Raw genomic sequence first — 14,041 nt, forward strand, 5'->3', positions numbered from 1 at the left:
CTTTCTGATGTATGAAGTTTGTTGAGTTCTTTCACCAAAAAAACCCACAGGCATTAGCTTATTTGTGTATGCTGGTGTCAAGTTGTAGGCTGGAGTAATTACAAGTCTTGGGTAAGTGGGTCATAGAGATACAGGGATGGAAATTACTTTCACACAGCTTTTTCTTTAAAAAGCTCAAACAGATTAAAAAGTATATCAGTAATAATGTGAGTTATTAAATGAATAGAGAACTTAAAGGAATTTGACAATGTAAAGAGGCTATGTTTGTCCTAAGGAATTTTCCAGGTTCTGGCTCTAATTCTATGTTTGTCAAGAGAAATGTAGGCTTATTTTACATTCAATCTTTCTCACCTCCAAACCATACTCAGATCTGGAACCTTTCTGGGATAGCCAGGATATCAGCATCACAATAACAGAGCTCTTTACTGCCAATGGCATAGAAGTTGCTGGTATCACAGCCAGCCAGTTCAACAAATAACTACATTTGTTGTTTATGAGCCCTGATGGGATGCATCTCTGGGTGCTGTGGGAGATAGACGTGACACTGTGATGCCATTCTTGATAACCTTTGGGCTGAGAGACCTGTCTGAAGATCTGAGAAAGGCAAATCTCTGATCACTCCTACATTCAAAAACAGGCAAGAAGGAGAACTCAAGGGATTACAGGTAATAGCTTTACCTCGATCCCTAAGAAGGTGATTGATCCTGGAAACCATTTCCAAGCACATGAAAGACAAGGAAACCATCAAGTTCTAGCATGGATTCATCAATGGGAAAGCATACTTGACCAACATTATAATGTTCTACAATGAAATGACTCACCACGTAGACGAGAGGAAAGCAGTGGCTGTTATCTACCTGGACTTCAGTAAGGGTTTTGACACTGTCTCCTGTAAGATCCTCATAGACAATCTGTTGAAGCAGCTTGCTGGGCTGGATAGGCAGACGAGGAGATACCTGGAAAGCTGCCGGAAAAGACAGGCCTCAAGACGGTGAGCAGTGACATGCGAGCAGCGATGAGAGCAGCCCCTGCAAGAATGCAGGTGACACAAAACTGCCAGGAGTGGCTGGTACACCAGAGAGGGCCATGCCTCCAAAGGAAGGGAGCTTGTTAGGCTGAAACATAGACCAGAACCTCATGAAATTCAAGAAGAGGAAATACCAAATCCTACACCTGGAGAGGAACAATTCCAGGCACCAGTACTTGATAGGACCTAATTTTACCTAGGAGTTCTGTTGGGCATCAAACTGTATATGAGCCAGCAGTGTGCTCTTCCAAAAAAAAGAAGCCTAAAGGTATCCTGGGCTTCATTAGGTAAAGTATGGCCAGCAGGCAGGCAGAGGTTTTTTTTGTATTGTTTTGTTTTTTTTTTCCCGCTCTATTTAACCCTGATGAGGTTACAACACTTGGAACACTGTGTGAAGTTCTTAACTCTACAGCATAAGAGAGACATGGACATATTGAGAGAATCTAGCAGAGGTGGAAGATGATGAAAGGAGTGGAGCATTTCACATAAGATGAAGGGCTGAGAGAGCTGGAACTGTTTAGCCTCAAAAACAGAAAGCCTAAAGGGAGATCTTGTCAATGTATATAAATATCTGAAGGATTTCTGCAAAGATAGAGCTAGTCTCATTTCAGTAGGGCCTAGTGAAATGAGAAGAGACAATGGGTATGAACTGAAAGAGAGGAGGTTCCCTCTGAACACCGGGAAATTTTGTTTACTGTGATGGGGAATGAGCACTGGCACAAGTTGCCTGGAGAAGTTGGCAAGTCTCTCTTCTCGGAACTATTCTGAATAGACCCACTTGCAAGTGGGTCAAGGTGGCCTTGGTTGAGCAAGGGGGAGAGTTTGGACAAGATGACCTCCAGAGGACCCCATCTCAACCACTCTATGCTTCTGTGATAAGGTAGTATTGAATGATTACTGTACTCAGTTCAGATCAGTTCAGAATTCACTCTGGAAATCCTAAGCCTGACAAACCTAATTTTCCCCCAGCTACACACTTCTCAAGGATTAAAAAAAAAAAAAAAAAAGGTTTTTGGAAAATTATGAGCACCGCTGCTGCTCTTACGGTTATCACAGCTTGTAAATAACATCTGTGCATCTGTCATTCACGACTTACTGGCTTCAGAGGGTCAAGATACTGCTCAGAATATCCAGGGTGCCATTTTGCCTCCTACAGAAGAGAGTACTTAGTTTCTTCAGTCTTTAGAACTGGATACTTCCTCCAAACTGCCTGCTGAAAAGCCACACTGCTTGTGCAGGCTTCGGAAAATGTGAAGTTTTACAGAAGAGAGTTCATTCTGTCTTATTTTACTTGGCTCTTAGACTGTCATTGAAGGCATTATGCATTAAATGCACAAAATATTGTTGATTGAGCTCTGCTCAAAATTTTAATAGATTGATATATCCTATTTAATACTTCTTTTTGGACGTAGCAAGTAGAATGACGTGGTTGCCATTCTTCCCCCCCATGAGTCAGGCAGGCGCTAGTGCCAGATATGCATACAGTCTGTGAGAAGAACTTGAGAGCAGCTCCACTGAGAAGGACTTGGGGGTCATGGTTGACAAAAAACTTTACATGAACCAGAAGTGAGCACTTGTGGCCTGGAAGGCTGCATAATGATAATGATAGGGAAAAGGGGAATGGTTTTAAACTAAAGGAGGGAAGATTTAGATTAAATGTCAGGAGGAAGTCTTTTACTGAGAGAGTGGTGAGGTGCTGGAACAGCTGCCCAGAGAGGCTGTGGGTGCCCTGTCCATCCCTGGAGGTGTTCAAGGACAGGTTGGATGGGGCCCTGGGCAGCCTGGACTAAAACTTGATCTAGCAGTTGGCAACTCTGTAAGAGGTAGGGGGGTTGGAACTTGATGATCCTTGAGGTCCCTTCCAACCCATTTTATAATTCTATGAAATGTAATTTTTGTTATGTCTAGGTAATCTGAATAATAAGATACAGTCTCTTAATACATACTGCTAAAGCTAGTGGAAGTCTTTTGACAGTTACATACTTTAACAACAAAACTGTTCAGTGCAGAGGGAAGCAAAGTGTTTGAAGAACAGAAGGCTGAGGTTTGCACCACCCTAGCAATGTGTGCAAAACATAGGGGCAGTTCCTGTTTGTAGTTCAGCAGTGCTAAAAATTTCCTGTTTTTTTTCAAGGAATTTCAAGTAACTGTTGTGCAATCAGTTTTTCTCTCTTTATGTTCCAACACAGAAGCAGAGTCATGAAATGAATATAATTTTTGTGTTACTCAGTAAAAATAATAGCACCTCAAGAAAAACGCTCATCTGGCCTTACTAATCCCTCTCTCAGCAAATAACTGGCTATAATTTCTTTGATGGCTCCAGATTAATGCATTTCCTGCAGAGTTAATGGCAGACTTGATGATTATAAGCCTAGCTTTGCCGCAGGCCGTGGTCATTTTTCTCTAAAACGTGACGTATGTCTTAGCCACAGTTACTTTGTAAATTTGAATCCACTAGGTATCTCTGTATTTTTTGTTATTTCTTTCCCCACACTCCTTGGTCTACCCCAATCTTTCTCTAATTTTGCTTGTGACAAGGCTGAAAGCCATCTTTTCTAACTGCTAACAGTGGTGGATGAAGGAGGCATTGGGAATGAATACTTAAGGACAATTCTTCTTTCATTCATGATGACGAGTCATTAATACTTGCCTAGCTCTCCTTTAAATAAAATCTTATTCACTATATTCTTTAAAAATACACTGTTTCCATTGAGGTACTGCACTGGATCTCATCTGTGATAACAAGTTCATTGAATTCCAATTAGATCCCTTCTAGTCATTAAACTTTTTATTTTATTTTATTTTTGCATACTGGTGCTGGAGGTAAAGGTTAATCCTGAAGGGAACTTGGCATTTGAGTCCCACAGTGCTCTTTAGAACTTTTCTTAGGAAAAGTTGTAATAAAACCATGTTTCTTTCACAGGATTAGATGACAAGTTGCCTACCTACCATTCAAGAATCTTCATGAAAAGGAAATGGCGGCGCTGGTCAAGTCAGCATAGCCTCAATGATATCCACCAGTAAGCATGACTCTGACCCCTTGTAACGTTTGGACAAGCTGGCTACTTGATTCTGCTTTGGTTTTGGGCACAAAAATAAGAAGTCCTGTTGTTGGTATTTATTTATTAATTTTCAAACAGAACAAAGAAACAATAGAACCATATGAGCCACTGGCTCTGTTTGTTAAGTTTTGCAATGTGTCAGTAATTAAAAGTAGAGTCAAAACACTAAAACAATGGAAGTGGATATTCTACTAAGATAAAGCAGTGGAAGTTCTGTCAGAAGAGGTTGGCATTTCCACATTTTGTTTCTGCAGAGGCATTTAAAGCCTGTAAATACTCACTTCTGTACTGTCAAACTAATAATTTGACTGAATTAAGTTCCCTCCTCCAACGTTTTATTTGTGGATCAGTCAATGAATCTCAGATGAGCTCCCTTGGAGTAGGGAAGCCAGTACAACTGCTAGTTAGAGAGTTTGCTTTCGACTGGCTTGTAAAGGTCACCTACACTTCCCATATTAGGACTCTAATCAGTTTGTGATGTTTCAAATACAGCTCATTATTCATGATTTGTGACTTCCCAGTGAAAACCTTATAAGACAACAACAGACCTTCAGGTCACCTAAGAATAGCTTTTCCTGTACAGTGACCTTTTCTCCCTTAATCTATTCCTTGTCCTGCAGAAATAATTCATTTGTGCATTCAGACTCTTTGAACATAGAGTTTAAGCAACAGGGAGGAGGGCAGACAAGATTAATGCGGTGAAAATAAGCTGACAGCCTAGAATTGACCTCATGCAGAGTACTCAGTGTATACCTGAATTCCTCCAGGCACAAGAACAGAACGTTTTTATGCAGTAAATAACTTCGGTCTCTATGAGTAGAGTGCTTGGCATAATGGGTGCCAAATACTCAATTAGAATATCCAGGATGTACAAATTAACGTTAGTGTTAACATTCATCTTATGTTATGATAAAAGATGGATTGTTTTTACTTATCAAAACATGCCAGATTTTATTACTACTTAAATGTTTAGAAAAGACTTCTTATTTCTTCTATTCCTTGAGAAAACAAAACAAACAAACAAATGACCGGATGACCTACTTAGTACAAATCTTTTTTAACATACTGCTGCTAGAACACTGAAATGCAAGTGTTAGGAAGTAGAGAATAAACTCTCACTGTTGCTCCATTACAGGCATCTTTTCACAGCATGAGAGTTGGATAAATGTGACTTGAACTTCTCAGGACCCCTGAGAGTGAACTACAGCTTCTGAGCTTTGTGGGCAATGCAGCAGTGTGAAGCTGGAGAGCTAACAAGTAAAGGATTCAGAATTACAGCACACCTCGGCAAACCCGAATTACACATGGCACCAAATATCTTAGGCAAAGAGGGAAGCAGAGACCTTAAGCTTACAGTGCTGTTTCCATCACGTAGTTACCATTAGCAGTAAGCACCCTTTTGCAGCCAGGAAAGTAAGGACAAATAAGTTCTGTTAAAACTAATGGGAATTAATGTATACAGGCAGGCAGATTACACAAAGAGGCAGGAAATTCCTGCAGGTTCTCCCCTTCGGAAAATCTGTTTTCAAAGTCATTCTCAGTGTTGACTTTAAACACCTATTTTTCATTCTCAAGTTACTTTGGTATTTGAGTCCCATTTGGCTTGCCTCAGTGATAGATGGCTGGAAAGTTTGCTTTTCTTCACAAAAGCAGCACACACTCTCCAAACGGCTCGCTTCGCGAGTTTTCAGTTTCGTTGTTATTGAATCCATACCATCCCAAAGCCCTCCCACCAGCACAGGGCGGGCTGCGAGGTTTCCTTAGCCGGAGACGCAGCTTTAGGCACAGGCTCTGATTTGTCGTCCCGCACGGTGCGTTCGGCCCGGATCCGATAACAAAAGGGGAAGCGGGCGGCGAAGGAGCTCCAGAGCAGTTGACAACGAGGGCTGAACGCGCGGAGAGCCCAGACGACGACCGAGCAGGTGCGGGCGCCTCATGGCTCCCGGCGACGGCTGAGAAGATCGAGGTGCGGAGCCGGAGGGCCGCGCCGATAGCGAGGAGCGGCACCGGGGGCGGCCCATGGGCGGCCGGATGAGTTCGATGCCCCACGGGAGGGAACCGCGCCCCCCGCCTCGGCGCCGTTCGGCGCGAGAAGAGGTCGAGGTGATGGTTAAGGTACGGGGATTCGCTCGGAGGGGGACGTCGGGGAGGGGCTCGGCGCCGCGGGGTGCGGCGGGCGTCGTGCGGCTGTGCGTGTGGCCGCCCGAGAAGCGAGAGAGGCGGGGTCCGTTCCCGCTTGTTGCGGCTCTGTGCCGACCGCCGGCAGTTTGTACGTGCCGCAGGAGCTCGTACTGAGACCCGGCGGTTCGCGGCTGGAGGTGGCTGTCCGCGCCGTCTCGCTTGCGTGGCTTGGCGATGAGAATTGAGCGTACAGAGCTCGGCGCGGCTGCTGTGATCCCTGCCGCGGATGGCGCTGCCGCGAGAAAGCGTTTGCCTTCCCACCGATTTAAATACTCACGTTACTCTGAATATAAATCGTATTTTGAGACGGTCGTGGAAAAGAAACGTCCGAACGTGAGGATGATAGTGAAGAAACGTTCCATGTATGTGAAAGTTGGATCGATTTTAAATTATTTTGGTTTTAAACCCGTTTGGGCTCACGTGATGCCTTTGACTTTGACTCAGAACAGAACTAGGAAAAGCTGCCGGCAGAGCAGCTTTTCAGGCACAAATGGAAAGTAATAGAAATATCTCTAGAGTGCCAGCTGATGGTCTCAGTACGACACAACTCATTCCAGAGGCTCATTCATGCATCTGTATTTCTGTGTTACTAAGCAAACCTCTGGACCTTTGAAGTTCCGTGCATTTCCTCCTGGATTACCTCTAAAACCTCAGTTCAGCAACAGTTCTAAGTTAAACATATGTTGAAGTGTTTTTGTTGACTCCAGCTCTGTGTGCCACTGTAGGTCTCCCTCTCACATGCTTAAGTAAGCATCCTCTCATTTCAAATCCCTTCTGAAAACATATCACTTCTATTGAAACCTTTTAGGATTAGTTTTCCAGAAGTTCATGAATAATATGCCACACAAGGGTAAGCTGTGGATTCGTGCATTAAACAATCTTCACTGGTTTCAGGCTCCCTTTGATCATTTCATGTACACTCTATGAAACCATCTCCTTTAGTCTTTGTGTAATGTTTCAAAACAAGCAGTTTCAAATAACCATTTTATTATAAAGAGCTGCCAAGGAAATATCTGAGCGTACATTTTCCTGCCAGAACTGCTTGCCTGTGAGGTGTAAGATGGCCACTATTCAATCCTAGACAAGTGACTCATTTAAAGGGTTGAAATTTTTGCCTTCACTCAGAAAAAGGAGCTTTATTCCATTTGAAAGCATATCCAGTGATCTCCAGTGATCTCTTTTCAAGGAAACATTAGTCCTGATATTAAATCTGAAAATTCTAATATTATGATGAAAAGAAAAATTGTTGCAACAAACTTCTGGTGAGACCTTATAGTACCCGTAAGGGAGGCTTATAGGAAGGACAAGGAACTCTGTGTCAAGGAATGTAGTGTTATGATAACAGGTAATGGTTTTTAAAGCAAAAGAGGGTAGATTTAGATTAGACACTAGGAAGAAATTTGTCACCATGAGTCAGTGGAACAGGTTGCCCAGAGGAGCTGTGGATTCCACATCCCTAGAAGTGTTTGAGGTCAGGTGGGTAGGACTAATGTGGTGGGAAGTGTCTCGGCCCGTTGCGGAGGGCTGGAAGACAGATGGCCTTTCAGGTCCCTTCCACTCCAAATCATTCTGTAATTCTACTTTTGCTTAAAACACTTTAAGAAAATACTGTGTAGTATGTGATCTTTGGGGGCAAAACACATGCCCTGTTCTGTTTTGTGCCAGAACTTATGTTACAAAGACATAGGTACAAGTCATCCAGTTTGCACAGAAACTCTCCCAGTGCTGGGGTACCTGCACATCAATCCTGCTATACTCTGGTTAGTCAGGTTCCGTGTCCTTCTTTCTGTCTGTCTCGGGATGATAATTCAGAATCTGCTGCTCTGAGAACTCTCCAGATAATTAATAATATCTGGGGATATTATGGTGCTTGGGGATAACTTCTTTTAATCTAGATTCATACCTCCAAGTTTACAACTGATTCTTCCTTTCCATGCTAAGACATCCTGAATGGTCAAGGGAACCCTTTGAGCAATGAACCCAGGAGCAAAAGAATGAGCTGAACTACCAACAAGATGGGAAGAGGGAAATGCCAAGAACAAGGATGAAGAAATATGATACTTTTATTAGCACCAGTCTGTCAGGATGCCCATTTATAGGGGGTGGGGGAGAGTGAGAGAGATTTAGATAAAATACTGAGTTTCATGAAATGGATGGTCTGTTTTCTGTCAAATATTAGTTTATAAATCAAGTGTTTCCTCTCTGAAACCAATTACATTTAAGTAGTTTATTATAAATTAAAGGGCAATCTGAGCCAATAATTCTCAAAAACAACAACAGCAACGATAAAAAAAAAACTGGCTTAGTCTCCAATTTATGCTGCTATTATGGAACATAACATGGGCAGAGTGTATTGATGTTAGTGGCTTTATTTCGTATCTGGAACATACAAAGGAGGAAATAAATAAGAGCTTGAAATACGAGCTTTCTGTATTGCTGAATTTCTGGAGGTCTTCTCTTCCAAAAGAAAGATATATATGTAAGTTGCTTTGAAACTATTGCCTCCTGTTTATTTTCAGGAAAATTACAACAGATAGAAAGACACATTTGACAGAGCACACTGACAGCTTCAAAACACTGTTTTTTCAACACAGTTACTACCATTAGCTGTGCATTTTTACCAGTGATGAAAAGGGCCTGCATGCAGTGCTTGTAGAAATCTGCATAGATGTCTGAAATATGGCTTGTCTTTCACATCACTGTCATCACTGCTACACTGCACCACCCACCGCCTCGCTGTGCTTGCATCCACTGTTTGGTTTCCATAAACATTCAGCAAGCATGAATGAATATCAATGGGTGCCATTTTTTTCTGCATGAAGGAACTCAATTACACAGCTTTGGTTCGTACACACTTCCATGTCAGATGCCATTTTGTCAGACTTTCCCTCTGCTGCCACCTGTTGCACAATGACAGAATGTGGTGTAATACTGTTGGGAAGGTTCAACCTCTACTGCTGTGCCACCAACGTCCACCTCTGAAATATTTGACATAGTAAAATAAGAAGCAGCAGTTTTGGAGCAGCCCTCATAATTATATGAGGCCAACTGATATTCTACCACTGATACTATATCAGGCCATCTGAATTCCTACCACTGGGTATTTGAAGTAATTTCGATGTCAAACATTCTATCCCAGAATATGCCAAAAGATGTTAATGCAAATTTGAGGGGAAAATAGCGTAAATTTGACTCCTGGAAGGGAGCATGTTTGCATTGCTGTCTTTCTCATGTTTGTTTTTGTTTATTAGTTAGCTTTCATTTTTAAAGTATAGCAGGCCTGCTATAAATTTATAGAATCATGAGGGTTGGAAAGGACCTCTGGAGATCACTGAGTCCAACCCCCTTGCTAAAAGCAGGTTTCCTACAGTAGATTGAGCAGAAAAGCATCCAGGCAGGTTTTTAATATCTCTGGAGAAGGAGACACCACAGCCTCCCCGGGCAGCCTGTTTCAGTGCTCTGTCACCCTCACAGTAAAGACGTTCTTCCGTGTGTTTGTATGGAACTTCCTTTGATCAAGTTTTTGCCCACTGCCCTTTGTCTTGTCACTGCACCACTGAAAAGAGCCTAGCCCCATCCATTTGACTCCCCCCCCCCTTTAGATATTTATAAACATGGTTGAAATCATGGTTGAAATTTCCAGGCTCCAGGCTGAACAGACCAAGGTATCTCATCCTTTCCTTATAAAGGAGATGCTCCAGGCCCTTTATAATCTTTGTGGTTCTCTATAGGGCTCTCTCTAGAACATTTTATCTGTGGACCCCAGAACTGAATACTGTACGAAGACGGGCTGAGGGAGCTGGGCTTGTTCAGCCTGGAGAAAAGAAGGCTGCGGGTGATCTCACTGCAGCATTTCAATACCTAAAAGAAGCCTACAGACAAGAGGGGAATCAACTCTTTGAAAGGGTTGATAACTGCAGGACAAGGGGAAATGTTGAGGGAGGGGAAATTTAGGTTGGATGTCAGGGGGAAGTTCTTTACTATGAGAGTGGTGAGGTGCTGGAACAGCTGCCCAGAGAGGCTGTGGATGCCCCGTCCATCCCTGGAGGTGTTCAAGGCCAGGTTGGATGGGGCCCTGGGCAGCCTGGGCTGGTATTAAATGTGGAGGTTGGGGTCCTGCCGAGGCAGGGGGTTGGAGGTTCATGATCCTTTAGGTCCCTCCCAACCCGGGCTGTTCTGTGATTATGTGACTGTATTCCACATGTGACTCCACCAGTGCAGAGTAGAGGGGGAAGGATGTCCTCCCCTGGCCTGCTGGCCATGCTCTTTTTAATGCATCCCGAGATACCATTGGTGTCCTTCACCACAGAGGCACACTGCTCACTCATGGCCAGCCTGTTGTCTGTCAGGACAGTCAGATCCTTCCTTGTGAAGCTCCTGTCCAGCAGGTCAGCCCCGAACCTGTACTGACACGTGTGGTTATTCTTCCCCCCAGGTATAGGACTCTATAGTTGCCCTTGCTGAAGCTCATCAGATTCCTCTGTGCTCAGCTCTCCAGCCTGTACAGGTCTCACTGAATGGCAGCACCACCTTCCAGTGTCTCAACCATTCCTCCCAGCACTGTATATCAGCAAACTCTTTTTCCCTTCATCCAAGTCTTTGATGAAGATGCTGAACAAGATCAGGCCCAGTAACAACAGGCTTGTCTTGTATTGGCAAGCAAAAAAGCAGTAGTGAAAATTGAATTGCTAAGTGACATAAGTAAAGCAACTGTTTTGAAGTTAAAAACAATATATAGGACTTCAAATTTCATGGTTCTCAGCCTAGTGTTTTCCACTGAAGTGTACTAAATTTTAAATAACGAGTCGTCACTTCACTGTGGTTTAAGCAGCTAAGTACTACACAGCTGCTTGCTCATTCTTCCAGTCTTCCAAGATTGAGGAGAGAATCAGACAAATAAAAGTGTGAGAATCTGTGGTTTGAGGTAATGACAATTTATTAGGTAAAGCAAAAACTGCATATGCAAGCATAGCAAAACAAGAAATTAATTCACTACTTTCCATTGACAGGCAGGGTAAGCAATTTCCAGGAAAGCAGGGCTCATCATATTTGATGATGTACTCTTGGGAACACAAACAGCATTGCTTCAGTTGTATTCCCTCTCCTTCTTTCCCCCAGCTTTTGCTGCTGAATCTGAGGCAGTGTTCTATGGGACATTCCTTTGGCCAGTTTGTGTCAGCTGTTGTGGCTGTGTCCCCCTCGGCTTCTTGTGCACCTCCAGCTTTGTTGCTGGTGGAGCAGTGTGAAAAGCTGAGAATTCTTTGATTCTGTGCTGGCACTGCCCAGAAAGGACTGAAACATCAGTGTATTATTGGTACCATTTAAATTAAAATTAAAAATAAATAAATATACATATACAGCCTTTATGAGGAAAACACTATCTCAGCCAAAAATAGGACAAAGTTTTGCAAAAGGAGAAAAGGACAGTCTGAAACAATCTCTGTATATCTTGGCTGTACGGCAGACTTCCATACTGCATCTTAACATCTCTTAACACAAGTATGAGAATGCCACTCAGCTCAGAGAGCAGTCACCAGTATTACACAGATCAGTGGTCCATCCTGCCCCAGTGGAGCCTTATTGCTACTCCTACTGAAGATTTCTTTATTTGCACAGATGAAAATAAAAGGAAGAAGACTAGTTTTTCCCGTGAATAAATACTTTTAATGGCTTTGGATTGAATGTTAAGCAAATAGTCCACAATCTCATATGTCTATACCAATACAGTTTCCTTGTATTGTTATGCAACACAAAAGTCAAAATAAAATGAGAATCCTTGTAAATTTACTTATTTATTTTTTGCTGGTTGTTTCAGTTTCAGCTGTGATGAAATTGTTTATTCAGTGTGTCTGGTATAATGCTATGTTTTGGTTCTAGGTGAAAACGGTGTTGATAACACACTGATGTTTATAGTTGCCTGCTAAGCACTATTGTATAGACTCAAGGCCATTCACAGCAAAGGATCCATGTAGCTGGGTTGGAACAGAATTAGGATAGAGGACAGAGGGGTGTGTCATATCCATATCATATCACATCAAGCAGAAGGAATTTTGAAGAGGGTGAGAGTTCATCTGGTTCTCTTCTGCTGGACATTTACCTGGTGCATCAAATTGCCATATACCTATAGATATATATGCTTGTCATAATTAATATCCTTTTTCTCTAAATAGCTTTATATCAACCCACAAGTTCTACTTATTGTTTTTTTTCTTTTTTTCTTTCTGCCATCCCACTGGGGAGAAAGGGAGTGAGTGAATGACTGTGTGGTTCACAGTCACCTGCCAGGTTAAACCACAACAGATTATGTGTTTATGAGACCCCTGCATTCTTTTTAAATGATTTGTCAGCTATAAGATCGACTGGGAAAGGAAGTGTAGCATAGAAGGCACGTTGCAAATTTTCTCACCATGGAAGGACAGAAAGAATGAGAAGTAACAGAAATGTAAGTGGACACCTTAATGGTCTATGTCTGAAACAATTACTTTAATTAAATGTTCTGTTTGGTCACTTGATCAACAGAATAGGGATTAAGCAGAGTCACCTGTAGGACTTGCAGATTAGCAAATAAGCCTACAAGTCACCATTATACAGAAATCTTTCAAAGACTTTTTAGGAGCATAATGAGCTGGGGTGCTGCTCTTAAGTGTCTGTGCACCAGCACACATAGTATGGGGAGTAAAGACAGGTCGAGTCAGACAGGTGTGTAAGGTTGCAGAGCTATTTGTCTTATTTGTATCACAGAGATGTGATCCTGTGACTGAAGGTTTGCAATAGAAGGTTGCAGACATTTTGGGAAGGACAGGCTAGGGAGGTGCAGTAGATGTGGTGCTCTTTTTGTGAATGACTAGCTGGAGTACATGGACCCCTGTCTGGGGATGAATGAGGAGTTAGTTGAGAGTTAGTTGGGAGGATTGGAATTAAAGGGAGAACCAAGTTCGGTGACATTATAGTGGGAATATGCTACAGGCCACCTTACGGGGAAGAACAAGCAGATGAACTCTTTGTGGATGTGTAAGAACAGCCTTGTGTTTGCAGGCCCTTCTCTTCCTGGAGAATTCCTGCACCTTGATATCTGCTGGAGGGACAAAATAGCAGAAGCCTCCCATCGGGAGTTTCACTCCAGTCCTGGAGTGTGTTGATTGTAACTTCTTCTCCAAGTGGAAGAGAAAACAGTGAGGGGAAGTGCTTTAATAAACCTCATACCCACCAGCAAGGAGGGACTTGTTGAGAATGGGGAGGTCAAAGACAGCCTTGGCAGCAGTGATCCTGAAATAGTGGAGTTAGGGAACCAGGGGGAAGGAAGGAAGGTGAAAAGCAAGCTCACAATCCTGTACTTAAGGAGAGAAGACTTCATCTTGGGGGGTCTTCTTGGAACAGTCCAGTGAGACTCCTGTGGGATAAGGCCCTGAAAGGAAGAAGAAGCCTAAGAAAGCTGATTAATACTCAAGGAACAACTTCTCCAAGGTCAAGAATGATCCATTTCAGCAAGCAGTAGGTCAGGCAGAAATGCCAGGAGGCTAGTGTGGATGGACAAAGTGCTCCTGGCCAACCTCACAGAAAGAAAGTGTAAAGAGGTTGGGGGCACGGATGGGTAACCTAGGAGGAATACAGATGTTGTCCCAGCATCTGGGCATAAAGTTAGGAAAGCTAAAGCCCAAACAAAATTGAATCAGGCCAGGGATGTCAAAATGTCAAAGACATCAAGAAGGACTTCTGTAAGTACATATATGACCAAAAATGAAAAAAAGTCTAGAAAATATGGGCCCATTGT

At 42.8% G+C, this 14,041-nt stretch overlaps 1 protein-coding gene across 3 annotated transcripts in view; it reads left to right on the top strand.

The window, feature by feature from the left end:
• Window positions 1–4,281: 4,281 nt before the first annotated feature.
• The window catches only part of TNS3 (tensin 3), a 216,469-nt gene continuing 206,709 nt past the window's right edge, over window positions 4,282–14,041 (top strand). For all 3 annotated transcript variants that reach the window (XM_048940293.1, XM_048940294.1, XM_048940295.1), the window contains exon 1: window positions 4,282–6,204. In XM_048940293.1, coding sequence (XP_048796250.1) covers window positions 6,109–6,204 — 96 coding nt within the window. In that variant the 5' untranslated portion in view covers window positions 4,282–6,108. The remainder of the gene's footprint in view (window positions 6,205–14,041) is intronic.

This window comes from Lagopus muta, chromosome 3 (genome assembly GCF_023343835.1).
Source record: "Lagopus muta isolate bLagMut1 chromosome 3, bLagMut1 primary, whole genome shotgun sequence".
Lineage (NCBI taxonomy): Eukaryota > Metazoa > Chordata > Aves > Galliformes > Phasianidae > Lagopus > Lagopus muta.